General features: G+C 43.2%; 1 protein-coding gene and 1 long non-coding RNA gene across 4 annotated transcripts; both read right to left on the bottom strand.

The window, feature by feature from the left end:
- On the bottom strand, window positions 1-7,510 carry LOC118940280 (uncharacterized). Its single transcript, XR_005036817.2, has 2 exons — window positions 7,179-7,510; window positions 1-5,663 (listed from the first exon to the last, which is right to left on the bottom strand). It is a non-coding gene; the product is annotated as an uncharacterized LOC118940280 (long non-coding RNA).
- Window positions 7,511-8,734: 1,224 nt separating this feature from the next.
- On the bottom strand, window positions 8,735-27,434 carry gal3st1a (galactose-3-O-sulfotransferase 1a). 3 transcript variants are annotated; one of them, XM_021620982.3, is made up of 3 exons: window positions 27,303-27,434; window positions 12,984-13,131; window positions 8,735-11,351 (listed from the first exon to the last, which is right to left on the bottom strand). In XM_021620982.3, exons 2-3 carry the CDS (start codon window positions 13,109-13,111, stop codon window positions 10,196-10,198), a joined length of 1,284 nt encoding a protein of 427 aa, XP_021476657.1. In that variant the 5' UTR covers window positions 13,112-13,131; window positions 27,303-27,434; the 3' UTR covers window positions 8,735-10,195. The 3 variants fall into 3 exon arrangements, with proteins under 3 accessions (XP_021476657.1, XP_021476656.1, XP_021476658.1); XM_021620981.3 differs by lacking the exon at window positions 27,303-27,434 and adding an exon at window positions 26,034-26,524; XM_021620983.3 differs by lacking the exon at window positions 27,303-27,434 and adding an exon at window positions 26,034-26,351 and having other exon boundaries at window positions 12,984-13,127.
- Between the last annotated feature and the right edge of the window lie 21 nt (window positions 27,435-27,455).

The following is a 27,455-nucleotide window of genomic DNA, read 5'->3' on the forward strand; positions in this document are numbered from 1 at the left end:
TCTATTGTATGACAAGTGACAGTTTAATTATGAGTAAAGATATCTGGTACAACGTATACGGGCCCATTTCATTCGGTTCTTAAGGAACCAGCAGAAAAGAGCGCAGATAACAGAGTGCACATGTCTCATATACAGAACAGAAAGTAGGTTGATTCTAGAAGATCGGGTCTTCGGGTTGGTTCAGGCTGAGGTGTAGTCTTCTTGGATTGGCCCTGTTGGGCCGTCCGTCATCCCTCTGAGTCTTGTTCTTTGCCACACAATGTTCAGCTAAAAAGGAGATTAGGTGTGTGCGCTGGTTTCTGCAAGTCAAGGCTGTCTCTTCCTCCCAATGTGTGGGTGTATGTCTTATCTGTGTGTCCTCGGCAGTTAGTGTGTGTAATGTGTGTGTGCTGTGTGTGTGGGTGTGGGAGCTATCCTGTATGGGACCTAACATGTTTTACTGTGAAAATACGTTGTCTCAGTTATAGCAATGTAATAGCAGTAGGCTGGTCACCTGCATAAGAAATAGCACTTCCTTACAAATCCCTCTCTTCACGTCTCCCCAGAGACGTGACACAACCTAACTATATCCAGACACAAAAAGAAAACTTTTCCCAGAAGGAAAAGTTTTGTGATTCCCTCTCTTCACATCTCCTAAGAGATGTGACATAAACTAGGCTAACAATTACAAAGTTTAAAATACCTTCATGTTCTCCATTCGATCCCACTATGTACTAGATTGGCTACCAGCCACCTAGGAACTTGCAACCCTCATGCCAAAAGAGAACAACAGCTCATTGAAAAACAGAACAAAAGAAAATGATGTGAAATTTAAGCCCCCTTTTTTGACACCCACTAGGGTGTCACTCATTATCCCTTATTTCAGCAGTCATAGCATTTCATGAAAAGAAAAACAAAACCTAGTAGGCACTCTCAACCTCATCCTCAAATTCGGGCAGGTCATTAGCAAGCAGAGGAAACATCTGGGAAAGGGGGGAAAGGTCAATAGCTCTAGAGATAACCCTAGTGGTGAGGGAACGGATACATGGAATGCAACAGCATCCACAGAGAACCAAAATGGCCGCGAACACCGAAATGGAGACCAAAATGGAGGAGACCAGGGTTTTATATTTACCAAAGGCACTCATCCAGGAGTCCCACATTGAGGTATCAATCCCAGAATGAGATTTCATTTTACCATTAAGAGTCCTCAAACCTTCTAGGGCTATGGTCAAGCTACCATCGGAGGCTGTGTTATTAGGGATGAAAGTACAACACTGTTCACCAAACATAGTGCAAGCTCCACCTTTCTCTGCCGGTAGCATATCCACTGCAATGCGATTCTGGAATGTATTCTATCCACATTTTTATTAACAGTGCACCACCAACAAATGGAGGACTCAAACCCAGCTGCCACCTGATCCACCAACTTGTACTCGTCAGGAACTCCCCTTGGGACTCCAATGGCGTCTATGTACGTCGGATCACCACTAGATGGGGTGGTGGCACGCCTGGAACGTCCACTCCAATATTCAGGGTTCACCCTCTGGACCCTAAGGATGAGGTCTCCAGCCTCTGTAGGGTAGATAGAAACAGGCAAAAGGAGAGTAACAAGTGCACAGCTTCCAGTAGTATTGGAGGGTAATTTATCAAACAGGACAGTGTTGCCACACCACCACCTCACATCTGCTCTGGATATTGGACTGAAACTCCCAACAATGTTGATTGTATCCAGACACCAATTCCCAGGAACCTGTCCCACATTAGTACCGCCTCCCGTCATTTTGACACAGGTGAAATGTGCCCTGGCAACCTTGTTGGAAAACAATGGTTTCCTAGCAGTAGATTTAGTCATGGGATAGACAGCATCCCAGGCAGAGCAATTACAACTGGGGTTATCCGTAGTCATTAATGGGATTAAACATGTTAGAGTCACATCTGTAACAGACTTCTTAAAACACGGTATGATGCAAGCAGCACAACACATCAATAATACAAATACAAGAATTAGGGTCAGAAATCCAGTAACCACCATACCAGTGTACTTACCAAACCAGGCTCCCAACCAAAAGAACAGTCCAGACTCCTCCACCCCCGCCATGGTCCTCATCTCAGCAGATAATGCACCAAGCCCATTAAAGGCCTTAGCTATACCACCATCTGGAGTGGTGTTATTAGGAATATACGTGCAACATTGTTCACCGAACATCTTGCAGACTGTCTGGCAACCCTAGATGTGGCCTCAAGCTGTTCAGACAGACCAGTGAGTGCATCACGGGGGTAATTCACAAAACGCTGTTGATTATAGTAGATATAACTGATCCATGCAGTCTGTCTAGCATCCACTATGGCTGGACCTATAATAGGTAGTAAGTGCCAGAGTCCATCATTCCTACCCAAGGCCTGAAACTCATGAGGAACCCCCACTGGCACTCCCAACAGGTTAGTGTGTATGTCAACTACATCCTCTGTCCATGGAGCACTACATCTATGTCTCCCATGGGATGGAATGTTTTCAGGTCCCCTGGATACAGAACCCAACAGCTGTTCAGAAGTAACATCAACAATGGTCAGTGGAATTATCAAACTGGTCAGAGCACACGTACCTTGCCAGTCTCCTCTAAGAATGGGTCTCAGTACTCTTTTGGGTCCACATATTCACCACACATCAGCCAGACCACTAGTTTGGTTTAGGCCTGTAACTGGCCAAGTGGCATAAATGGTTATGTTACTGCTGCAATCAGCTTCAGGCAATCTCCCATAGTCCATGCCACTACCTGTACCCGTGATGCAACTGTAATTGCCCCCATATGCCTTAACACCCCAAGGGGCCCGATGAGGAGGTACTGTAGGAAACACAAGGCTCAAAGAGGAACAGAGAGTTGAATTGGGCTGAACCTGGTAAAAACCTCTCAGAATACACAACCACCCCTCTCCTTCTCCTATAGCAAATGGGTGTGTAGCCAGAACAAGTCTAGCATGACTACAAATAGTGCAGTCCTTTCTTCTCAGGGTTTTAGCTGTGTACCTCATATAAGACAGCCACAAATTGTCCCTACCATCAAACCCAGTCTCAGTGCCTAATTGATCAATAGCTGTGTAGTCTCTAACATTAATTACCTGAATAGGATTTTTTAACACAGTGGTGGTAGGTGGCAGGTTCGGTCCAGGGGTGGTAGAGGAGTGTGTCTGGCCCTGGTTCGTCTGGGACCTCTGGTTTTGGCAGCTCCCTAATAGAAAACACACCCATCGTGTCTGTCCCGGTCCTTTGTAGTCCGAGGGTGTAAGTGCCTGCATCAGAGAGCTTAATAGTTTTGATGGTTAGTAGGATTTCATCACCTTTACAAAGTTCAACAGTGCTACCAGGTTTTCCCCATATGATGGAAAACCTATCCACCTTTGTGGGATCCCCTATGCTATAAGAATACCCTCTTCTCCAATCCTAGAATTGTCCCAAGTTGGTTATCATGTAATCCCCATATGGACACCCTCCCCCATTACACAGGTACACTGACACTCCTGTAAAGCCCCACCCTCTCCCAGAGAACACATCACTAGCAAGAGCCAGACACATCTTCACTTCTATGAACAAAAACAGGGGTGACAGGACAGGGAGGGTTACTTCATTCGAGAGATGGCCCCCGGAATTCTGTTAATTCCAGTTCTCCTCTCGAACACTGTTTTTTGTTCGACAGTGTCATGTGTCCTACCCTCCCCCGTGCGATATGAATCCGGGTAGCTCTTTCAGCTAGCTGTCACCAGGAGTCCTTGTATGGTCCCCCCAACAAGCCTCTGGGACTGGATTGAGTGACTTCACCTGTAGTTCACCTGTAATGCATAAAATCCTGGACATACAGGCTTGGTTAACAAACAGTGTCTCATATGTTTTATCTGATTATATCTTTAGTTTCTTATCCAATAGGCCCCATCCTATCCTAGACCACAATTTACCCATCCCCCTTTTGATACCTGGCTCTGCCCAGGTAACAACCTTACCTACTCTAAATAATGACTTAGGTAAGATTAGTATATTATCCTTCTGTTCTGACATTATCATGTAGGAGCGCCCCTTTCATTTTCCACATGTCCAATTCTCCCTTTTGTCTCCACTCAGTAACTGTTATCTACACATTCTGTTATCTTTGCTCGTCCTGGCTCCCTTGTAAAACTTATCCTCTCTGCTCTCCAACCTTCAAGGTCTCTGCAGTGCAGGGGAGGGCTCTTCTGTCTGCCTTTTCCCCTTATCTGTCTGTAGCTCGTTTTCTCATGTTTCCAAATTTGAACTAAATGTCTCACTGTTTGGCTTTATCTAAACTCATGGATTTTTTTTTTATAGAAAAACATGTCTATGGTGGCACTTTCTAAAGTCCTTATATAGGTTAATTAAACCCCACTATAATTAATTTACCTTAAAAAATAAAAACAAAAACAAACCGTATTACCCATGACCACAAATTAAATATTCAAATGGCACCCCCTATATACAGGTGTTAAAACCAAACACAAATATCTCAATTTCTTCCCTGCCCTGTTTGCTCAAAATATGTCCCAAATACTTAACATGAGTCTACCATAAATAAAACTTATCCTAGCTAAATTTTCACACCACGTTCATCAGAGAAAATATAATGACACTATAATGTAAATTTCACTGCCTTTTTGTATTAAATTACCTTAATATCAGTATTACAAATTACCCTAGATTCTCCATCCAAATGGCTTTCCAATGAGGCTGATCAGACCACAAAGGAAAGTTACAATGGAGGTCATAAGTCATACCATCTTCCCTGTGTTTGATTACCAATTTCAAACCAGTTGTAACTTTAGTTAACGTCAACCTGCTCCGCCACAGGAGTGCCATCTGATGCACTGTCCAGCTAGACCAGTCAGGACCAGTCTCTGCCACTAAATTCTTCCACGTCCATTTATTATACCCCCCTTCTGTCATGTACCACACTGATCTAGACCAACTGATTGCATGAGTACCATAACCGCCACCTGGGCTTCCAATAACACCCCAGGTAAGTATAACAGTGGTAGTAGCGTTAGGCGGGATACACAGAGTAGCTGACCTAATCAATTCTGCAGTACACTCAAAGTCATTATTCTGAACTTGACGTTTAGACAGAACATGCGTATCCGAGAATATTGAAGCATTGGTGATGTTTAGCTGGGTAGTCTGTTCCTGGTCAGTGATTATACGCTGGGCTGCCCATATCATTACTCCCAATGTCAAAACAACATTGACTATAATTAGGACAAACAATGGGCCAGAACAACCCAGTCTTTCCCATGGTCTCCTAGCCCTTCTAGCCCATGGTGCTACTCTAGTGTCCCTATCATCTGAGGATGGGAGTCTCCTCCACATGATCAGACGGGAGGGATGTCAGAATTTGAATTCGAATTGGATGTGAGTAAATCACTTCTTACTTCAGCCAGAGTTCTGGCAGGGGTTGGGGCTGGTGTACAATGTGTCAGGTGGTGCCAAGGTGCGCCTAATTTACCTTTGACCTGGACTGAGTGTGAAGTAACCTCCTTCACTTCGTACGGTCCAGTCCACCTGGGATCAGCCCACTTTCTCTTGTGGACCTTGATCCTTACCCAGTCCCCAACTTTTACCCTTGGTTGTTCCGGGACGTCAGTCAGCTCCCCCTCTGCGACACGGTGTATCTGTTTGGAGAGAGCTGCAGACAATTCCGTCAATTTCTTCACATAGTCAGACATCCCTATCTGGTGCACATCAAGAGGGGGCATATGACCTCCCTCTCTTGGTGGCCCTGGCATTACTCTACCTGTCATTATTTCATGGGGTGAAAGATGTGTCCCTGCACCTGGTGAGGACCTCATGGCCATCAGTGCCAGGGGCAGGGCTTCCACCCAGGTCAATTTGGTCCCTGCACACACTTTAGCTATCTTAGCTTTCAGATTTTGATTACAGCGTTCCACAAGGCCCTGCGATTGCGGCCTATACACAGAGCCAAACTTGTGTGTAATGCCAAACCTCTCCTCCACCTGTCTTAGGTGCTGATTTGACGTGTTTTTTTTTAGAAATATTTTGTACACTCTTTGGATATACTTAGCCCGTCACTGGCTCGTGCCAGTGATGTATTCTTAGGAGACACTATTACTCGTACTCTGTCTTAACTCAGAGCCTCTCCGTCATATATCCAGAATTTTAAACAATAATGTTTTAATGATTAAACACGAGCCACCAATTCAGGAAATGATTATCAACATAAACTATGTTTTAACAATTTGGATAATATATTTTTTTTTTTTTTTTTTTGAATTTAGGAAATACTTTGCTCACAATAATTTTAAATAATGGTAATAATATCAGGGACTTGTGAAACGCCGTTTACATTTAGTCTATAGTCAACACACAAATATTATTACATGGACATAGTTTTAAACACAATTGTTCAATTAGAACATCTTATTCTATGACATCACACATTAGTACATTTATCACATTCATTCTGGCCACAACACAAAGCGGACTTTTCAGTCCAACATATCTTAATCATACATTAATCTATTGTAGACACCTCACCGGACACTACCAGCTATTGGATTTTAACCTCACCGGACACTACCGGCTATTGGTTCTATCTAAAACACTAATTGGATTTATCTTTTGCAGATGAATGATCGAATCATACTCAGATGTTAATGATAAAACTGATCACGCCCTTTTTCAGACGCCCGAACGAATATCACTTATACATAGAATATAATCCTGGTCACATCAATACTCAATAATAGACCACCTTACCAGACACAGCTGGACCGGTCACTAGCCGGACTATCGGTGAAAATCTATCCTAGACTATATTATTTATTCCTTACTGGTGTCTGCCACCAGACCGTTCACAGCCGGACTATCAGAATATTCTATTAATATTAGGTCTACTACTAAATATCCCTTACCGGTGTCTGCCACCGGACCGTTCTCATGCCGGACTATCGGAATATTCTAACTACTACTCATCCCTTACCGGTGTCTGCCACCGGACCGTTCTCATGCCGGACTATCGGGATATTCTAATTACCACATATGTTTACTTCACTGTCAATTTCAAGTCCATTATTTATATAAAATTTACACAAAAATTCTTACCCACACTCGGTACTACTGATCGTAATTTGGTATGACTATTCGACAATATGCAAAGTTTGATAAAACAGGTTTTGCTTACCTTATTTTGTGGTCGACCAGAGATCAGTTTCCCGAGTTGAGCAGAATTGTTGTCCACCCCCGAATGGTTTTCACCTGTCCTCCGGGAACCGTCCTTTCACCAACTCGCCCCCTCACACCCACATCAACCACTCTGGACTGGGTCGTTAGTAAACCATCCTCTGCTACCAAGTTTCTGTTAATAATGGGATATGTAGGAGGGTGAGCCGGTCAAGGATCGATTCAGACAAGGTGGTCTATTGTATGACAAGTGACAGTTTAATTATGAGTAAAGATATCTGGTACAACGTATACGGGCCCATTTCATTCGGTTCTTAAGGAACCAGCAGAAAAGAGCGCAGATAACAGAGTGCACATGTCTCATATACAGAACAGAAAGTAGGTTGATTCTAGAAGATCGGGTCTTCGGGTTGGTTCAGGCTGAGGTGTAGTCTTCTTGGATTGGCCCTGTTGGGCCGTCCGTCATCCCTCTGAGTCTTGTTCTTTGCCACACAATGTTCAGCTAAAAAGGAGATTAGGTGTGTGCGCTGGTTTCTGCAAGTCAAGGCTGTCTCTTCCTCCCAATGTGTGGGTGTATGTCTTATCTGTGTGTCCTCGGCAGTTAGTGTGTGTAATGTGTGTGTGCTGTGTGTGTGGGTGTGGGAGCTATCCTGTATGGGACCTAACATGTTTTACTGTGAAAATACGTTGTCTCAGTTATAGCAATGTAATAGCAGTAGGCTGGTCACCTGCATAAGAAATAGCACTTCCTTACACTTTGCACTTCATAATTTATTTCCTTATATAATCATAGCCACAGGAAGGTTGCTGGAGGTGCCGCAGCAACACTGATAGATTGAAATAGCCTACATTTGCCAACGCTGAAGAATTACCGCTGTCTGTTCAGGAAGACATTAAACAATTCTGTATACTACATCAGGAGTAAAACTATAATTCACCCACAGAGGATCAATAGCTTATAAAAAAAATGCTGGCTAGGTGTGGATTGTGTGTAGCCGAACCGCAAAGGCATGCCTACAGTCCGGAACGCGCGGAAAATCTTTCAGTGAACAAACAGCATGCAGCCAAAACAGGCATTTCGCAATATTTCAAATACAATCGCGGGAAAACACAGGTTGGAAAGAAAATGGATCCTGCTGAAAAGAAGGCTAACCTGTTATCAACTTCCAAATAGGCATATTGAGACAACAGCATTGTTTTACAAAGTAAAGCAAGAGAGATACGCTTTTTGGCACGAGTGCATCGGCCATCACCGGCGAGTGAGCAGCGAGAGACAGTGAAATTGCAAAGCTTTTTTAGGACTATAATTTCCTCCTCATATTGTATACTATGTGTCTCCCCGCACACACAGGCCTAGGCTATTGATGAATTCAAGACAAACTCATTTCTAGTGATCTCAGATTCTCCGTGTCAAAGTTGCCTGTCATTTCGATCATTCGTGAGGTATTAAAAATAGTATGCTAAAGTCTCCATTAATCTAATATGATGTATAATTAATTTCATTCAATGTTTTAATAAAAGGCCACATTTTTCACGGACACTAAGCTCCATTTTCCCCCCCCCATATGTAGAATTTATGCAAGCGCTTCTTCTCTACCGCTCTATGCCAGTAGCAAAAGCTATGATAATGCTGCATGGAATTTATTATAAAGGTGATTTTTTTTCTTCATGTATTCTGGTACATCAGAGCCCCGCAAGTCACCCCCCTCTCTGGCACACTGTTCTGGCACCTACCAATTTACAAATTAAGCACTGCATTGTTGATATAGTCCCAAAATGTTTTGCTTGTCAGCGATCAAGTTTTCAAGATACAGAAATACAGCTGGTAGGATGCATTTTGCATCATATTCTGCAAAACACAGCATCATATGATTCGAAATGCATCATACTAGCTGTAATGGGGCGGCAGGGTAGCCTAGTGGTTAGAGTGGTTGGTTGGAAGGTTGCAAGTTCAAACCCCCAAGCTGACACGGTACAAATCTGTCGTTCTGCCCCTGAACAGGCAGTTAACCCACTGTTCCTAGGCCGTCATTGAAAATAAGAATTTGTTCTTAACTGACTTGCCTGGTTAAATAAATGCTGACATGCAAAACGTTTTGGGACAATATCAACAATGGACTAATGAAACAAATACCAAAAGATAGTTTTGGGGTGGAGTTTTCCATTTAGGCAAACAAGTCAATACTGCTGACACATAGGAAGAGTTCATCATTCCATGAGGAGGCTGTGCTAAACAAACCCCCTTATGACCTTATGCAGGCATTCAGGCCACGGATATGCCTCTCTCTCTCTCTCTCTCTCTCTCTCTCTCTCTCTCTCTCTCTCTCTCTCCCTCTCTCTCGCACTCTCTCTCTCTCTCTCTCAGGCCACGGATATGCCTCTCTCTCTCTCTCTCTCTCTCTCTCTCTCTCTCTCTCTCTCAGGCCACGGATATGCCTCTCTCTCAGGCCACAGATATGCCTCTCTCTCTCTCTCAGGCCACGGATATGCCTCTCTCTCTCTCTCTCTCTCTCTCTCTCTCTCACTCACTCTCTCTCACTCTCTCTCTCTCTCTCTCTCGCTCTCTCTCTCTCTCCCACTCTCTCTCACTCAGGCCACGGATATGCCTCTCTCTCTCTCTCTCTCTCTCTCTCTCTCTCTCTCTCTCTCTCTCTCAGGCCACGGATATGCCTCTCTCTCTCTCTCTCTCTCTCTCACTCTCTCTCTCTCTCTCAGGCCACGGATATGCCTCTCTCTCTCTCTCTCTCTCTCTCTCTCGCCACGGATATGCCTCTGTCTCTCTCTCTCAGGCCACATATGCCTCTCTCTCTCTCTCTCTCTCTCTCTCTCTCTCTCTCTCTCTCTCTCTCTCTCAGGCCACGGATATGCCTCTCTCTCAGGCCACGGATATGCCTCTCTCTCTCTCTCTCTCTCTCTCTCTCGCCACGGATATGCCTCTGTCTCTCTCTCTCAGGCCACATATGCCTCTCTCTCTCTCTCTCTCTCTCTCTCTCAAATCACCCTTCAGTCACCCGCTTGTCACCAGTTGATCATGTCTCTCACATGTCCCCACAGCTTAGTGATCCACAGGTTGACCCCCAGCTCTGTCAGGTATTGCAGCTCGGGTGTGAGCATCTTACGGCACAGCTTGAGGTGGGCCTTGTCCACGTTCTTTTTCAGGTTGTAGCCCATGATGGACTTCTCCCCGATGGGCTGCCAGGGCTGCATGACTGTCTCCTGGATGTTATCTGCATCCACAGCATGCCCTCCCTCAATACAGACGGCCGCCATCTCTGCATTCCTCCTCCGGAGCTCCGCCACGTCGTCAGCCATCCGCTGGTGCCCGTATGCCTCCACCTTCCTCCAAAAGGTGGCATTGAAGTGTTGGTAAAGCCTCCAGTCCACGGCGTTCCACTCCAGGGCCTTGGCCCTCAACTCTGGGGTCAGTTTGGACACGGTGGAGCCCTTCCGGGCGTTGAGCTTGAAGAAGAGCAGGTCATCCATCTCCCAACAGAGGGCGTCCATGAGCAGGATGAGGGACTCCTCAAAGTGCTCCACCAGCATGACCAGCTGGAAGCAGCCTGCGATGGCCCGGATGCCTTCCTCCACCCTCGGGTCGCCCAGCTCCAGAGTGTTGTCCTGCCCGAAGTCGAAGAACAGAAGATTCTTGAGGTAGAAGGAGTTGAAGCCATCAGGGTCAAAGTAGTGGCGGGGGTCACGCAGGAACTCCCCCACCTTGTCCTTGCCTGGTATTTTCCAGGTCATGGGCACCAGGCGGCCAAAGTAGTGGAAGGAGGATTCAAAGAGCTCAGCCGGGTCTCTGAGGACGGTGATGTAGGAGGTGTCTGTGGGGAGCACCTTGGCCACCTCCGGTGCATTGAAGCGCATGTGGTTGCATATGATATTGAAGCACATGCCAGGCCTGTAGTCCTTGACCTGGGAGCGTTGGAATGAGGATGGGTAGAAGAAGTCGTTACGGCTGTCTGGAAAGGCAAACTTGAGCCTGTGCTTTTCTCCGAAGCGGAAGAGGATGTTGAGGAGCGTGCTGCTGGCCGTCTTGTGGGTCTTCATGAACATGACATCCACTTTGGGAGTGCAGAGGCCCGTCTGTCCCGTGGCATACTGGGAGCCATTTCTGAGTGGTGAGGCGTGGGCTTGAGCCGGCCGATGAGCGCAGGAGTAAGGCACTGGCACCCTATGGAGAGCAAGCGTACACATACAGTAACAGTCAAAAGTTTGGACACATCTACTCATTCAAGGGTTTTTCTTTATTTTTTTATATTTTCTACATTGTAGAATAATAGTGAAGACATCAAAACTATAAAATAACACATATGGAATCATGTAGTAACCAAAAAAGTGTTAAACAAATCTAAATATATTTTATATTTGCGATTCTTCAAATAGACACCCTTTGCCTTGATGACAGCTTTGCACACTCTTGGCATTCTCTCAACCAGCTTCATGTGGAACTCACCTGGAAGGCATTTCAATTAACAGGTGTGACTTGTAAAAACTTAATTTGTGGAATTTCTTTCTGACTTAATGCGTTTGAGCCAATCAGCTGTGTTGTGACAAGGTAAGGGTGGTATACAGAAGATAGCCCTATTTAGTAAAATACCAAGTCCATATTTTGGCAAGAACAGCTCAAATAAGCAAAGAAAAACAACAGTTCATCATTACTTTAAGACTTTAAGGATAAGTTCATTATAATAAATGCTTCACAGAGTTCGTGACACATCTCAACACTCAGAGGAGAGAGCATGAATTAGGCCTTCATGGTCAAATTGCTACAAAGACATAACTACTAAAGGACACAAATAATAAGGAGAGACTTGCTTGGGCCAAGAAACACAAGCAATGGACATTAGACCGGTGGAAATCTGTCCTTTGGTCTGATGAGTCCAAATTTTAGATTTTTGGTTCCAACCGCCGTGTCTTTGTGAGACGCAGAGTAGGTGAACGGATTATCTTTGCATGTGTGGTTCCCACCGTGAAGCATGGAGGAGGAGGTGTGATGGTGTGGGTGTGCTTAGCTGGTGACACTGTCAGTGATTTATTTAAAATTCAAGGCACACATAACCAGCATGGCTACCACAGCATTCTGCAGCTAAACGCCATCCAATCTGGTTTGCGCTTAGTGGGACTATCATTTGTTTTTTAGCAGTACACTGACTCAAAACACGCCTCCAAGCTGTGTAAGTGCTATTTTACCAAGAAGGAGAATGTTGGAGTGCTGCATCAAATGACCTGGCCTCCACAATCACCCAACCTCAACCCAATTGAGATGGTTTGGGATGAGTTGGACCGCAGAGTTAAGGAAAAGCAGCCAACAAGTGCTCAGAATAGCTGGTTGAGAGAATGCCAAGAGTGTGCAAAGCTGTCATCACAGCAAGGTTGGCTAATTTGAAGACGCTCAAATGTAAAATATATTTTGCTTTGTTTAACTCTTTTTTGGTTACTACATGATTCCATATGTGTTATTTCGTAGTTTTGATGTCTTCACTATTATTCTACAATGTAGAAAATAGTCAAAATAAAGAAAAACCCTTGAACGAGTAGGTGTGCCCAAACTTTTGACAGGTAGTGTACAGCACAACACATCAAATCACAAATATGATCTGATTTACCATTATGCAATGACATAGAGGACCCAAAACTCATTTTGCCTCTCATAGTAGCCTATTACCACCATTCATGTGGCAAATAAAGCAATCTGTATCATCTGTATACCATATATATTGCTACTGAATGTTGTTGATGCAATATTTACTGCAAAGGATGCCCAACAACTTCCCCGGGTAAAAAGTGTCTAAAAGGGGCTTACTCGGGCAGGTTGAAGTGGACCTGTGGAGCAGAAAGGCAGTAGAGCAGGATCATACAGCTGGTAAGTAGGGTACCCAGGACAAGGCCTTTGCACATCGACCTCCATTGCCTCCCCTGTTTGACAACCATGGTCCCAAATTGAGGGCTATCTGAAACAAAAAAGCAGTGTAAGTTTATCCACAGTGTACCAAAACAATAGGCTGACAGTCCTGAAATCAACAAACTCCCCTTTTTTTTCATTGACATGAAGTCTGTTAGTCACTTGGATCCACTGTCTCCTGTTCCTAATTGTTTGGGAACACACGTCTCAGCTCAGTCAAATGGTTGTTTCCAATGAGCACATTGTGTGCCTTTGGTAATGAAACAACTACTAGGTTTATGTTGAGCGAATGGCAAGAAATGTAGATTGATTGATCATTTGAACACACACTGCATCCTTCATGCAATTCCTTGATAAAGGTGCAATGGGGAATTGTCCAAAGAAGAAACATGTCCCAGCACCAAATCATCAAAGCTGTACTCAAGAATGTATCCTCATTTAAGTTGACATTCTGATACATAAGACAGGCTTAACATTGTAAAAGTCTTATTGTAAGACATTGTGAGGGATCACACCTATTCTTCCAATTATAAAGCGTTGTACCTGCATGCTTTTGAAAGTGCTGCAGCTACACCTTTACTCTGAACACAGGCACGGTGTAGCCACACAACAGCACGGACTGATATACCCTGTGGTTCTGTGTCATCTGTCCCTTAGATGAATAATGCACAGGGCTGGAAAGTGATCCAGTACGGATCTGCAGCCATTCAACCTGCAGCCTGAAATCAGATCGGACTGCACAGTGACCCAGAACAAACTGGCAGCATTAAGTACGTAACGTGGGTCACCCAGTTGCAACCTAGAGCATGCTCGAGCAACTATACTAAAGACAAACCAAATCTGTATCAAAATGCTCTTTATTTGACAGAAAGCTCCCACGGCTTTGTTGAAGTTTGACGTTTCCTCAATACTGAAATCTTCCGTGAACAATTAGGTCTAACATCAGCTAGAATCACCATCACCATTTTGCAGACATTTGTGTGATACATGGTTGTTTTTTTTGGTGGAAAAGAAAACGTTCTGTGGCTGCTGGTCACTCAGTGATGGAGTTGAAAATGGGGCTATGTCTTCTGCTCCTTTGTCTGGGAGTTCCATGACGGGACCATTATAGAGGCATGTGAGGGGGCATTCTGCCTTCCCTAAGAGTCAGCCCAGGCACTGGGATATATGGGAGACATTTAAGCGCTCGTCCCCCTGAATCAGGGATCTTTTCATGGAGCTGTTTAACCTGCCAATGGACCTTGGTATAGATGTGTGCTTCGTTAGGCTGAGCTCTTACTCTGGCTCTGGGAAGGATGCACACCTTTGTTGGGCAGGTGTCTGTTATTGCGTAATGTTACATGTGGTATATTGTATCTACCAAGTATTGTCTGATATGGGTAGGAGCTAAGAAGTAACAGTGACTTGAGAAAGTATTCACACCCCTTGACTTTTTCTACATTATGTTGTGTTACAGCCTGAATTTAAAATGGATTCAATTGAGATGTTTTTGTAACTGGCCTACACACAATACCCCATAATGTCAAAGTCGGAATTTATACTAATTATTTAAAAATGAAAAGCTGAAATGTCTTGAGTCAATAAGTACTCAATCATTTGTTATGACAAGCCTAAATAAATTCAGGAGTGAAAATTTGCTTAACAAGTCACATAATAAGTTGCATGGACTCTGTGGGCAATAATAGTGTTTAACATGATTTTTTATGAGTAACTCGTCTCTGTACCCCACACATACAATTATATTTAAGGTCCCTCAGTATAGCAGTGAATTTCAAACAGGGAGGTTTTCCAATACCTCGCAAAGAAGGACACCTATTGGTAGATGGGAGAAAAAAAACAGACATTGAATATCCCTTTGAGCATGGTGAAGTTATTAATTACACTTTGAATGGTGTATCAATACACCCAGTCATTACAAAGATACAGGCGTCCTTCCTAACTCAGTTGCCGGAGAGGAAGGAAACCGCTCAGGGATTTCACCATGAGTCCAACGATGACTTTAAAACAGTTACAGAGTTTAATGGCTGTGATAGGAGAAAACTGAAGATGGATCAACAACATTGTAGTTACTCCACAATACTAACCTAATTGACAGAGTGAAAGGAAGTAAGACTGTACAGAAGAAAAATATTCCAAAACATGCTTCCTGTTTGCAACAAGGCACAATACAGAAATACAGTAATACAGAACGAAATGTGGCAAAGCAATTACCTTTTCGTCCTGAATACAAAGTGTTATGTTTGGGTCAAATCCAATGCAACACATTACTGAGTACCACTCTCCATATCTTCAAGCATAGTGGTGGCTGCATCATGCTATGGGTATGCTTGTAATCGTTAAGGACTGGGGAGTTTTACAGGATAATAATTGGCAAATGTTTGCAAAATCCAGGCGTGGAAAGCTCTTAGAGACTTACCCAGAAAGTCTCACACCTGTAATCGCTGTATTGACTCAGGGGGTTGAGTACTTACCTAATCAAGATATCTAATCAAGATATCTAATCAGGACATATTAGTGTTTTATTTTTCATGATTTAAACAAAAAACAAATGTTCACATTTTTCTTCCACTTTGACATTACAGAGTATCTTGTGCAGATGGTTGACAAACAATGACAATGACATCCAATCCCACTTTGTAATAGCAGCATGTGGAAAAAGGAGTGTGAATACTTTCTGTTTGTCTACAACCCCATTCAAATGGAATTGTATGGTGAAGGGCAATGGTAAAAGTCACTCTCTCCACAAATCGTATAAGCAGTAATGTATCCATTATCTAATGATATCATAATCTTCAGTCACCTAAGCACATATTGACATACTGTGCATGAAAACATTCATGGCAATGAACCCCAAACAGAGACATTCAGGAAAACATTCAATGTGAGGGCTAAGTTGCTATGCACACCATCACAATCATTGCCAATGCCCAAATTAGTCAATCCTTGAGAGAGAGGTGGCTATAGAGCCTCTCGGCGTGACAGTTTTTGTTTTTTTAGTTAAATTCCTCAGTTTCCACAATGTACAGTTGTAGTCAGAAGTTTACATACACCTTAGCCAAATACATTTAAACTGAGTTTTTCACAATTCCTGACATTTAATCCTAGTAAAAAATTCCCTGACTTAGGTCAGTTAGGATCACCACTTTATTTTAATAATGTGAAATGTCAGAATAATAGTAGAGATAAAGATTTATTTCAGCTTTTATTTCTTTCATCACATTCTCAGTGGGTCAGAAGTTTACATACACTCAATTAGTATTTGGTAGCATTGCCTTGAAATTGTTGAACTTGGGTCAAACATTTCAGTTAGCCTTCCACAAGCTTCCCACAATAAGTTGGGTGAATTTTGGCCCATTGCTCCTGACAGAGCTGGTGTAGCTGTCAGATTTGTAGGCCTCCTTGCACGCACACACTTTTTCAGTTCTGCTCACAAATTTTCTATGGGATTGAGGTCAGGGCTTTGTGATGACCACTCCAATACCTTGACTTTGTTGTCCTTAAGCCATTTTGCAACCACTTTGGAAGTATGCTTGGGGTCATTGTCAATTTGGAAGACCCATTTGCGACCAAGCTTTAACTTCCTGACTGAGGTCTTGAGATGTTGCTTCAATATATCCACATACTTTTCCATTCCTCATGATGCCATCTATTTTGTGAAGTGCACCAGTCCCTCCTGCAGCAAAGTACCCCCAAAACATAATGGTGCCACTCCCGTGCTTCATGGTTGGGATGGTGTTCTTCGGCTTGCAAGCATCCCACTTTTTCCTCCAAACATTATGGCCAAACAGTTCTATTTTTGTTTCATCAGACCAGAGGACATTTCTCCAAAAAGTATGACCTTTGTCCCCATGTGCAGTTGCAAACCGTAGTCTGGCTTTTTTATGGCGGTTTTGGAGCAGTGGCTTCTTCCTTGCTGAGCGGCCTTTCAGGTTATGTCGATATAGGACTCGTTTTACTGTGGATATAGATACTTTTGTACCTGTTTCCTCCAGCATCTCCACAAGGTCCTTTGCTGTTGTTCTGGGATTGATTTGCACTTTTCGCATCAAAGTACGTTCATCTCTAGGAGACAGAATGCATCTCCTTCCTGAGTGGTATGACGGCTGCATGGTCCCATGGTGTTTATACTTGCGTACTATTGTTTGTACAGATGAATGTGGTACCTTCAGGCGATTGGAAATTGCTCCCATGGATGAACCAGACCTGTGGAGGTCTACAATTTTTTCTCTGAGGTCTTGGTTGATTTCTTTGGATTTTCCCATGATGTCATACAAAGAAGCACCGAGTTTGAAGGTAGGTCTTGAAATACATCAACAAATATACCTTCAATTGACTCAAGTGATGTCAATTAGCCTATCAGAAGCTTCTAAAGCCATGACATAATTTTTTGGAATTCTCCAAGCTTTTTAAAGGCACCGTCAACTTAGTGTATGTAAACTTCTGACCCACTGGAATTGTGATACAGTGAATTAATTGTAAGTGAAATAATCTGTCTGTAAACAATTATTGGAAAAATGACTTTGCACAAAGTAGATGTCCTAACTGTCTTGCCAAAACTATAGTTCGTTATCCAGAAATTTGTGGAGTGGTTGAAAAATGAGTTTTAATGACTCCAACCTAAGTGTATGTAAACTTACTACTTCAACTGTAAATATGTATTTTCGCCATCCTTTTGTACAACGAACAATAATCCACTTGGGCTGGCCGACCAATGGGTGTCAGGACAGAGCTGGCCCTGGAATTTGTTGAAGCACCTTTGGCAGCGATTACAGCCTTGAGTATTGGTATGACGCTACAAGCTTGGAACACCTGTATCTGGGGAGTTACTCCCATTCTTCTCTGCAGATCCTCTCAAGCTCTGTCAGGTTGGATGAGGAGCATCGCTGCACAGCTATTTTCAGGTCTCTCCAGAGATGTTCAATTGGGTGCAAGTCCAGGCTCTGGCTGAGCCAATCAAGAACATTCAAAGACTCTTCCCGAAGCCACTCCTGCATTGTCTTGGCTGTGTGCTTAGGGTTGTTGTCCTGTTGGAAGGTTGTTTTTGCTCTGACATGCATTGTCAACTTGTGGGACTATATATAGACAGGTGTGTGCCTTTCCAAATCATGTCCAATCCATTGAATTTACCACAGGTGGACTCCAATCAAGTTGTAGAAACATCGCAAGTATGATCAATGGAAACAGGATGCAACTGAGCTCAATTTTGAGTCTCATAGCAAAGGGTCTGAATACATATGTAAATAAGGTATTTTTGTTTTATATTTTTTATAGATTTGCAAGCATTTCTAAAAACCTGTATTTGCTTTGTCATTATGGGACATTGTGTGTAGGTTGGGCCTCCCGAGTGGCACAGCGGTCTAAGGCACTGCATCGCAGTGCTAGAGGCGTCACTACAGATCCGGGATTGATCCCGGGCTGTGCCGAAGCTGGCCGCAACCGGGAGACCAATGAGGCGGCGCACAATTGGCCCAGCGTTGTCCGGGTTAGGGGAGAGTCTGGCCGGCCGGGATGTCCTTGTCCCATCGTGCTCTAGAAACTCCTGTGGTGGGCCGGGCGCATGCACGCTGACACAGTCTCCAGTTGGACGGTATTTCCTCCAACACATTGGTTTCCGGGTTAAGCCAGCAGTGTGTCAAAAAGCTGTTTCGCTTAGCAGGGTCGTGTTTCTCCCGAGTCCATACGGGAGTTGCAGCGATGGGACAAGACTGTAACTACCAATTGGATATCACGAAAGGGGTAAAAAGAAAGAAAGAACTTAGCCACTCCCTTTGCCCTCAGAACAGCCTCAAATTGTTAAGGCATGGACTCTGCAAGGTGTCAAAAGCTTTACACAGGGATGCTGGCCCATGTTGACTCAAATAATTGAGAATTTCAATAAGCATTTTTCTAGGGCTGGCCATGCTTTCCACCTGGCTACTCCTACCCCGGTCACCCCCCACAGCAACTCGCCCAAGCCTTCCCCATTTCTCCTCCCAAATCCAGTCAGCTGATGTTCTGAAAGAGCTTCAAAATCTGGACCCCTACAAATCAGCCGGGCTAGACAATCTGGACCCTTTCTTTCTAAAAGTATCTGCCGAAATTGTTGCCACCCCTATTACTAGCCTGTTCAACCTCTCTTTCGTGTCGTCTGAGATTCCCAAAGTTTGGAAAGCAGCTGCAGTCATCCCCCTCTTCAAAGGGGGGGACACTCTTGACCCAAACTGCTACAGACCTATATCTATCCTACCCTGTCTTTCTAAGGTCTTCGAAAGCCAAGTCAACAAACAGATTACCGACCATTTAGAATCTCACCATACCTTCTCTACTATGCAATCTGGTTTCAGAGCTGGTCATGGGTGCACCTCAGCCACGCTCAAGGTCCTAAACGATATCTTAACCGCCATCGATAAGAAACATTACTGTGCAGCCGTATTCATTGATCGGGCCAAGGCTTTCGACTCTGTCAATCACCACATCCTCATCGGCAGACTCGACAGCCTTGGTTTCTCAAATGATTGCCTCGCCTGGTTCACCAACTACTTCTCTGATAGAGTTCAGTGTGTCAAATCGGACGGTCTGCTGTCCGGACCTCTGGCAGTCTCTATGGGGGTGCCACAGGGTTCAATTCTTGGACCGACTTTCTTCTCTGTATACATCAATTATGTCGCTCTTGCTGCTGGTGAGTCTCTGATCCACCTCTACGCAGACGACACCATTCTGTATACTTCTGGCCCTTCAATGCCATACAACTCTCCTTCTGTGGCCTCCAATGGCTCTTAAATACAAGTAAAACTAAATGCATGCTCTTCAACCGATCGCTGCCTGCACCTGCCCGCCTGTCCAACATCACTACTCTGGACGGCTCTGACTTAGAATACGTGGACAACTACAAATACCTAGGTGTCTGGTTAGACTGTAAACTCTCCTTCCAGACCCACATCAAACATCTCCAATCCAAAGTTAAATCTAGAATTGGCTTCGTATTTCGCAACAAAGCAACCTTCACTCACGCTGCCAAACATACCCTTGTAAAACTGACCATCCTACCAATCCTCGACTTCGGCGATGTCATTTACAAAATAGCCTCCAATACCCTACTCAACAAATTGGATGCCGTCTATCACAGTGCAATCCGTTTTGGCACCAAAGCCCCATATACTACCCACCATTGCGACCTGTACGCTCTCGTTGGCTGGCCCTCGTTTCATATTCGTCGCCAAACCCACTGGCTCCATGTCATCTACAAGACCCTGCTAGGTAAAGTCCCCCCTTATCTCAGCTCGCTGGTCACCATAGCATCACCCACCTGTAGCACGCGCTCCAGCAGGTATATCTCTCTAGTCACCCCCAAAACCAATTCTTTCTTTGGCCGCCTCTCCTTCCAGTTCTCTGCTGCCAATGACTGGAACGAACTACAAAAATCTCTGAAACTGGAAACACTTATCTCCCTCACTAGCTTTAAGCACCAACTGCCAGAGCAGCTCACAGATTACTGCACCTGTACATAGCCCACCTATAATTTAGCCCAAACATCTACCTCTTTCCCTACTGTATTTATTTTATTTATTTATTTATTTTGCTCCTTTGCACCCCATTATTTTTATTTCTACTTTGCACATTCTTCCACTGCAAATCTACCATTCCAGTGTTTTACTTGCTATATTGTATTTACTTTGCCACCATGGCCTTTTTTTTTGCCTTTACCTCCCTTATCTCACCTCATTTGCTCACATCGTATATAGACTTGTTTATACTGTATTATTGACTGTATGTTTGTTTTACTCCATGTGTAACTCCGTGTCGTTGTATGTGTCGAACTGCTTTGCTTTATCTTGGCCAGGTCGCAATTGTAAATGAGAACTTGTTCTCAACTTGCCTACCTGGATAAATAAAGGTGAAAAAAAAATGCTTCCCACAGTTGTGTTAAGTTGGCTGGATGTCCTTTGGGTGGTGGTCCATTCTTTATACACACTGCAAACTTTTAGGTGTGAAAAACCCATCAGCGTTGCAGTTCTTGACACAAATCGGTGTGCCCAGAACCTACTACATTACCCCGTTCAAAGGCATTTAAATATTTTTTGGGCCAATTCACCCTCTGAATGGCCATGTCTGAATTGTCTCAAGGTTTAAAAATCATTCTTTAACCTGTCTCCTCCCCTTGATCTACACTGATTGAGGTAGATTTAACAAGTGACATCAATAAGAAATCATAGCTTTAACCTAGATTCACCTAGTCAGTCTATGTAATGGAAAGAGCAGTTGTACATAATGTTTTGTACATAATTTAATAAGATGATTAAATTAAAAGATGTTGCTGACTTCACAACAGAACACTTAAACTGGAACGACACTCTCAGTAACAGTACAGTTGAAATCGGAAGTTTACATACACTTAGGTTAGAGTCATTAAAACGCGTTCAACTGTGACGACCCTCCCACTCTGTCTGCAGTATTCTCTCTTTGCTCTTGTTTTCCTTGTTAGGGTGTTGGTGGGCGGAGTTGGGAGGGTTGTCCGCTACATGGGAAACACCTGGGCCCGGTGTGTCCCAGGATAAATACAGCACTTCCCCATTCATGGAGGGAGACTCTCTCCACGCAGACACCTTTACGGATTTTGTTGTGTTTCTTGGTTGTTTGCTTTAGCATCTTTCAACACCCTGCATTATCACATTAATTCATGCAAAACACTCACTTACACTACTGATTACACACCATTGTATATTGTACTTAGTTACTGTATTTAATAAATATGTATTTTGTTACTCCTTATCTCCAAGTTGTCTCCCTTTTGTTACGGGCTTTGAGCCAGTTCGTGTCACAACCACTCCACAAATTTCTTGTTAATGAACTATAGTTTTGGCAAGTTGGTTAGACATCTGCTTTGTGCATGACACAAGTAATTACTCCAACAATTGTTTACAAACAAATTATTTCACTTATCATTCACTGTATCACAATTCCAGGGGGTCAGAAGTTTACATACACCAAGTTGACTGTGCCTTTAAACAGCTTAGAAAATTCCAGAAAATTATGTCATGGCTTTAGAACCTTCTGATAAGCCAATTGACATAATTTGAGTCAATTGGAGGTGTGGCTGTAGTTCAAGGCCTACCTTCAAACTCAGTCCCTCTTTGCTTGACATCATGGGAAAATCAAAATCAGCCAAGACCTCAGAATTTTTTTTGTAGACCTCCACAAGTCTGGTTCATCCTTGGGCGCAATTCCAAACGCCTGAAGGTACCACATTTATCTTTACAAACAATAGTACACAAGTATAAACACCATGGGACCACGCAGCTGTCATACCGCTCAGGAAGGAGACGTGTTCTGTCTCCTAGAGATGAATGTACTTTGGTGCAAAAAGTGCAAATCAATCCCAGAACAACAGCAAATGACCTTGTGAAAATGCTGGAGGAAACGGGTACAAAAGTATCTATATCTACAGTAGAACAAGTCCTATATCGACATAACCTGAAAGGCCACTCGGCAAGGAAGAAGCCACTGCTCCAAAACCGCCATATAAAATCCAGACTACAGTTTGCAACTGCACATGGGGACAAAGATCGTACTATTAGGAGAAATGTCCTCTGGTCTGATGAAACAAAAATTGAACTGTTTGGCCATAATGACCGTTATGTTTGGAGGAAAAAGGGGGAGCCAAAGAACACCATCCCAACAGTGAAGCACGGGGGTGGCAGCATCATGTTGTGGGGGTACTTTGCTGCAGGAGGGACTGGTGCACTTCACAAAATGGATGGCATCATGAGGAATGGAAAAGTATGTGGATATATTGAAGCAACATCTCAAGACCTCAGTCAGGAAGTTAAAGCTTGGCTGCAAATGGGTCTTCCAAATTGACAATGACCCCAAGCATACTTCCAAAGTTGTGGCAAAATGGCTTAAGGACAACAAAGTCAAGGTATTGGAGTGGCCAACACAAAGCCCTGTTCTCAAACCTATAGAACATTTGTGGGAAGAACTGAAAAGGCATGTGCGAGCAAAGAGGCCTACAAACCTGACTTGGTTAGACTAGCTCTGTCAGGAGGAATGGGCCAAAATTCACCCAATTTATTGTGGGAGGCTTGTGGAAGGCTACCCTAAATGTTGGACCCAAGTTAAACAATTTAAAGGCAATGCTACCAAATACTAATTGAGTATTTGTAAACTTCTGACCCACTGGGAATGTGATGAAAGAAACAAAAGCTGAAATAAATAATTCTCTCTACTATTATTCTGACGTTTTACATTCTTAAAATGTTTAGTGAAAAACTGTGTTTAAATGTATTTGGCTAAGGTGTATGTAAACTTCCGACTTCAACTGTATCTTCTGAACTTAGAACTATAAGGTTCTATCTGAAAAAAGATTATTCCAAGATAATTGGCTTTAATGTTCCAAACCCTCATTTAGTTTGAATGTATTCTGTCAGCATTTTTTAAAAACTTAACAACATGAATTGTGGTATTTGCAAACCACGCCCCCCAAATATTCTAATGAGTCCACGCCTCTACATTATGAAGTAACTGGGCTTGGTGTGGGCTATCCCTTGCCCTTGTTTGGTTTGGTGTGGGCTGGCCCTTGTTGGATTTGGTGGGGTCCTGGCCCATGTTGGGCTGGTTCCCGCTTGGCCAGTAGTTCCTAATCAGGCGGTATTTGGCCTTTCCACAGGGGGTACTTGAGCAGACTCATGAGACTGTAGGCTTTAAATGCACGAGAGGGTTTGATTTGATTTATTAGGATCCCTGTTTGCCGATGCCTATAGAGTACCATAGTATGAGTCTTAATACCCATAAAACCTAGCGGTCAAACAGGGAAATGGTTCCAATCGTATTTTCAACCATTCATTTTCCCATAAAGGATTTTTTTTACCCCCAAATGCTAATTAGCTCTTAATTTGTCTATCGTAAAAAACTACAAATGCCATGATGACCTGGACGAGATTGCCGAATCGAGGCTGTTAGGTTCTAATTATCAGAGTAAGAACTCGGCTGACACTACAAAAGCTAACAGCAAGTTTATCGTCCCCCAAAGGATCGAACAGCTGAACCGAAAAAAAAACATGTTCACAATAGCGGTGGTATATGTACCCCAATTTGAGGTGTAATCTCCTCCTTCTCTCCAAATACTACATCTCTGTTACTAGGCAGGAAATTAAGTGATGCAAGCTAAAAACTGTTCCTTCTCCCTTAACGTGACCTGACCTGCCCTCGACCCCCTTCATCACTAATCCATGACTCTCTCCCTTTATCAATGCCTGCCATGTGATCGTTTTCCCTACACTCTGTACATTCCAAGCTTAATTGCCCCCACCATATACTTTCCTCCTACAGATAACCATTAACTTCTGGTGTAGCCCCTCTAAACCTAAGCACTCAATATTTCAATAGGATACCTGATAATTAACCCTATTCCAAGTTTAGGAGTTAGAACCCAGAATCCATCAAGGTTTAGGTAAGAATTTCTGGATTAACTATCTAATGTTCGCTAAATGTAGTAATTAATAAATTGGCTACGTTTCTTTAAATGGACAATTCTGTGAAATGTCTTGTGCAGGTTTTAAATTGACACAATACCTGTTAGCGAAGGTGTCCGTTAGAGATGACGTGCAGGAGCTTGCAGTGATTTGATGCCTACTTTGATGCTAATTTGTATTTTTGAATATGAGAGTAAATAGAGCCAAATATATTGATATAAGTCACCTTGTCCGAGAGAGATTTACATGGTTATCAAAATGTCATGCCAGGGTAAGCCTACACAAAACAAAGCCCGTACTTTAAGTGTTTCTAAAATGGGAAAATTGAATGGTGGAAAACCATTTGGAATCATTTCCCTGTTTGACCGCTCGTTTTGATGGGTATTATGACACCTCCACTGTGGGGCTCTATGGCGACAGCTAGTCTTCAAGGATACTAATCGGCAGAGCAAAATGTACTTGGCGGTACAGTAACTGAAAAAGGTTGGGAACCACTGCGCTAGCCTGTGTTGTACTGGTGTGGGCTTGGTATGGGGAAAGCCCATGCAGGGCTAGCCCATGTTGGGCTGATGGGGTTGTTGTGGGCTAGCCCATGTTAAGCCCATGCTAAGCCCCTGCCCACCCTTCCCACCAAATACCCAAATGGGGCCAATAGGGCCATGTTTGCTGGGTAGTCAGGTTACAGAACAATTAGGCAAGCCTAGGCCCCCTAGAACCAGTGAGTATAGTGTAACAGTATTATCAGTTCTGTAACAGGCCATATTGGCTGCTCTATCATTTGAAACAATTTTCTTCAACCCAAATTTCAGAACTCAAACTTGAGATAAGATATTTTAGTTGCACATTATGATCATTCTATTATACCGATGTCAAAGAATAAGACAAAAAAAATAGGTATTTAGAACCAGTGGTGGAAAAAGTACTAAATTGTCATACTTGAGTAAAAGTAAAGACACTTTAATAGAAAATGATTCAAGTAAAAGTGAAAGTCACCCAGTAAAATACTACTTGAGTAAAAGTCTAAAAGTATCTGGTTTAAAAAGTACTTATGTACAGTTGTGAAAAAAATAATCAATTGTCATACTGCTATAGATCAAATTCCTGATATTAAGCAAACCAGATGGCACAATTTTTTACATATGCAGTATTTGTGTTTAGTGAGTCTGCCTGATCAGAGGCAGTAGAGATGACAACACGTTATATTGATAGGTGTGAATTGGACCATTTTGCTGTCCAGCTTGAGCATTTGAAATGAAACGAGTACTTTTGGGTGCCAGGAAAAATGTAATGGAATAAAAAGTACATATTTGATTTTTGAATGTAGTGGAGTAAAAGTAAAATTGTCAACAATGTAAATAGTAAAGTACAGATACCCCCCAAAACAACCTAAGTAGTATTTTTACTGAAGTACTTTACATCACTGTTGAGAACCATAAATCGGTCTGTAGTATACATTTCAATATACAAATCTGTGATTCTCTTTGTGAAAAATAACACTTACCCTTTTGTGCATAAATCCAGCAACTGCAGTTAGATTAAAAATGCCACTGAAGTTGAAACCTAGGACGGTTGTTTCTCCTCAGAGTGTATAGCAGTGAGTATAAGAAGAGCTGTCCGGTCCACTGGTGCCTTTTTCCTGCTCCCGTTGGATCGCACATGCTGTCACAACCCCACCACATGGTCCAGTACTTTCCTTATCATTACATATGACAGCCCAACGCTCAGAAGCCCATTCACCTGGCAGGTGCTCTCTCTCTCTGTATATTATGCAAACCTGATGTCTCTGGCACCCTCCTCCTCCACTTTCAACTCTCAACGTGATCAGGCTCCCTGTCAGGGGACTTGACACAGTGTGTGAAAGAGAGAGAGGCACATAGAGAAAGAGAGAGGGAGAGAGAGAGAGAGTGAGGGGGTAGAGGGACAGGGGAAGGGCTCTTTTCTGTCTTTATACAGAAGGCTATTGAGAGCAGACACTGGACTCAAGTCTGAGATGCAAGCTGATAGGAGGGCTAGCAAATTGTTTAAAAATAACATGCAGAGAGCCAAAGCACAAAGCCCACGATTGTGCCAACTTATCAAGCCTGCTCTGTTTCACGACCGTATTGTTCTAAAGACTACTTTAGCAAGCTGTGCATATAGATCATTTGAAAACAAAATGAAAAATAGGATTAATAACATAATGAAGTATGAATTAAGCAATAAGGCATGAGAACCCATGGATTATCAGTAATACACACGGCTAAGGGATGTTCTTGGGCACAACATGAACAATAGGTTATAAATACACCGAAAAGACATGGGTATTGCATTTCATGTACACTTTGTTTTGTGGTGAACCCAGTTACATTACAGAACAATAGCCACAATTCATTTTTCAACTAAACAGCTGAACTTGAGGGATGGGCTTGAAAAATGTTCTGCTGTTCTCAACTGAAGGACCAACAGTTTATGTATATGTTGAAACTATACATTGTTTGGGTTATGATATATGGATTCTGTACTAAGTTTGTAAGTTATATTACTTAAGAATCAAAGGTACATGTAATACATTAATAGGAAAGACCAAGTTAAGCTGCAGCTGGCCCAGAACAGAGCGGCATGTCTTGCTCTTCCTTGTACTCGGAGGGCTAATATTAATACTATGCATGCCAATCTCTCCTGGCTGAGAGATGAGGAAAGACTGACTGTTTTTGTAAGAAACATTAATTTGTTGGAAATTCCAAATTGTTTACATAGTCAACTTACACACAGCACTGACACAAGCACTTACCCCACCAGACATGACACCAGTGGTCTTTTCACAGTCCCCAGGTCCAGAACAAGGAAATGGAAATGTCCAGTATTATACAGAGCCATGGGTGCATGGGACTCCCTTCCACCTCATAAAGCGCCAGTGAAAAGCAAACCCTGGTTTCAAAAAACA

This window comes from Oncorhynchus mykiss, chromosome 11 (assembly GCF_057628025.1).
Source record: "Oncorhynchus mykiss isolate SJ-2025 chromosome 11, ASM5762802v1, whole genome shotgun sequence".
Classification (NCBI taxonomy): Eukaryota; Metazoa; Chordata; class Actinopteri; order Salmoniformes; family Salmonidae; genus Oncorhynchus; species Oncorhynchus mykiss.

Bases quoted from the DNA above. Each gene is read 5' to 3' on its own strand.
- gal3st1a (XM_021620982.3), bottom strand. From the start codon at position 13,111: ATGGTTGTCAAACAGGGGAGGCAATGGAGGTCGATGTGCAAAGGCCTT. The intron at 11,352-12,983 runs GTAAGCCCCTTT...TGCTCTCCATAG, and splicing joins GTCCACTTCAACCTGCCCGA to GGTGCCAGTGCCTTACTCCT.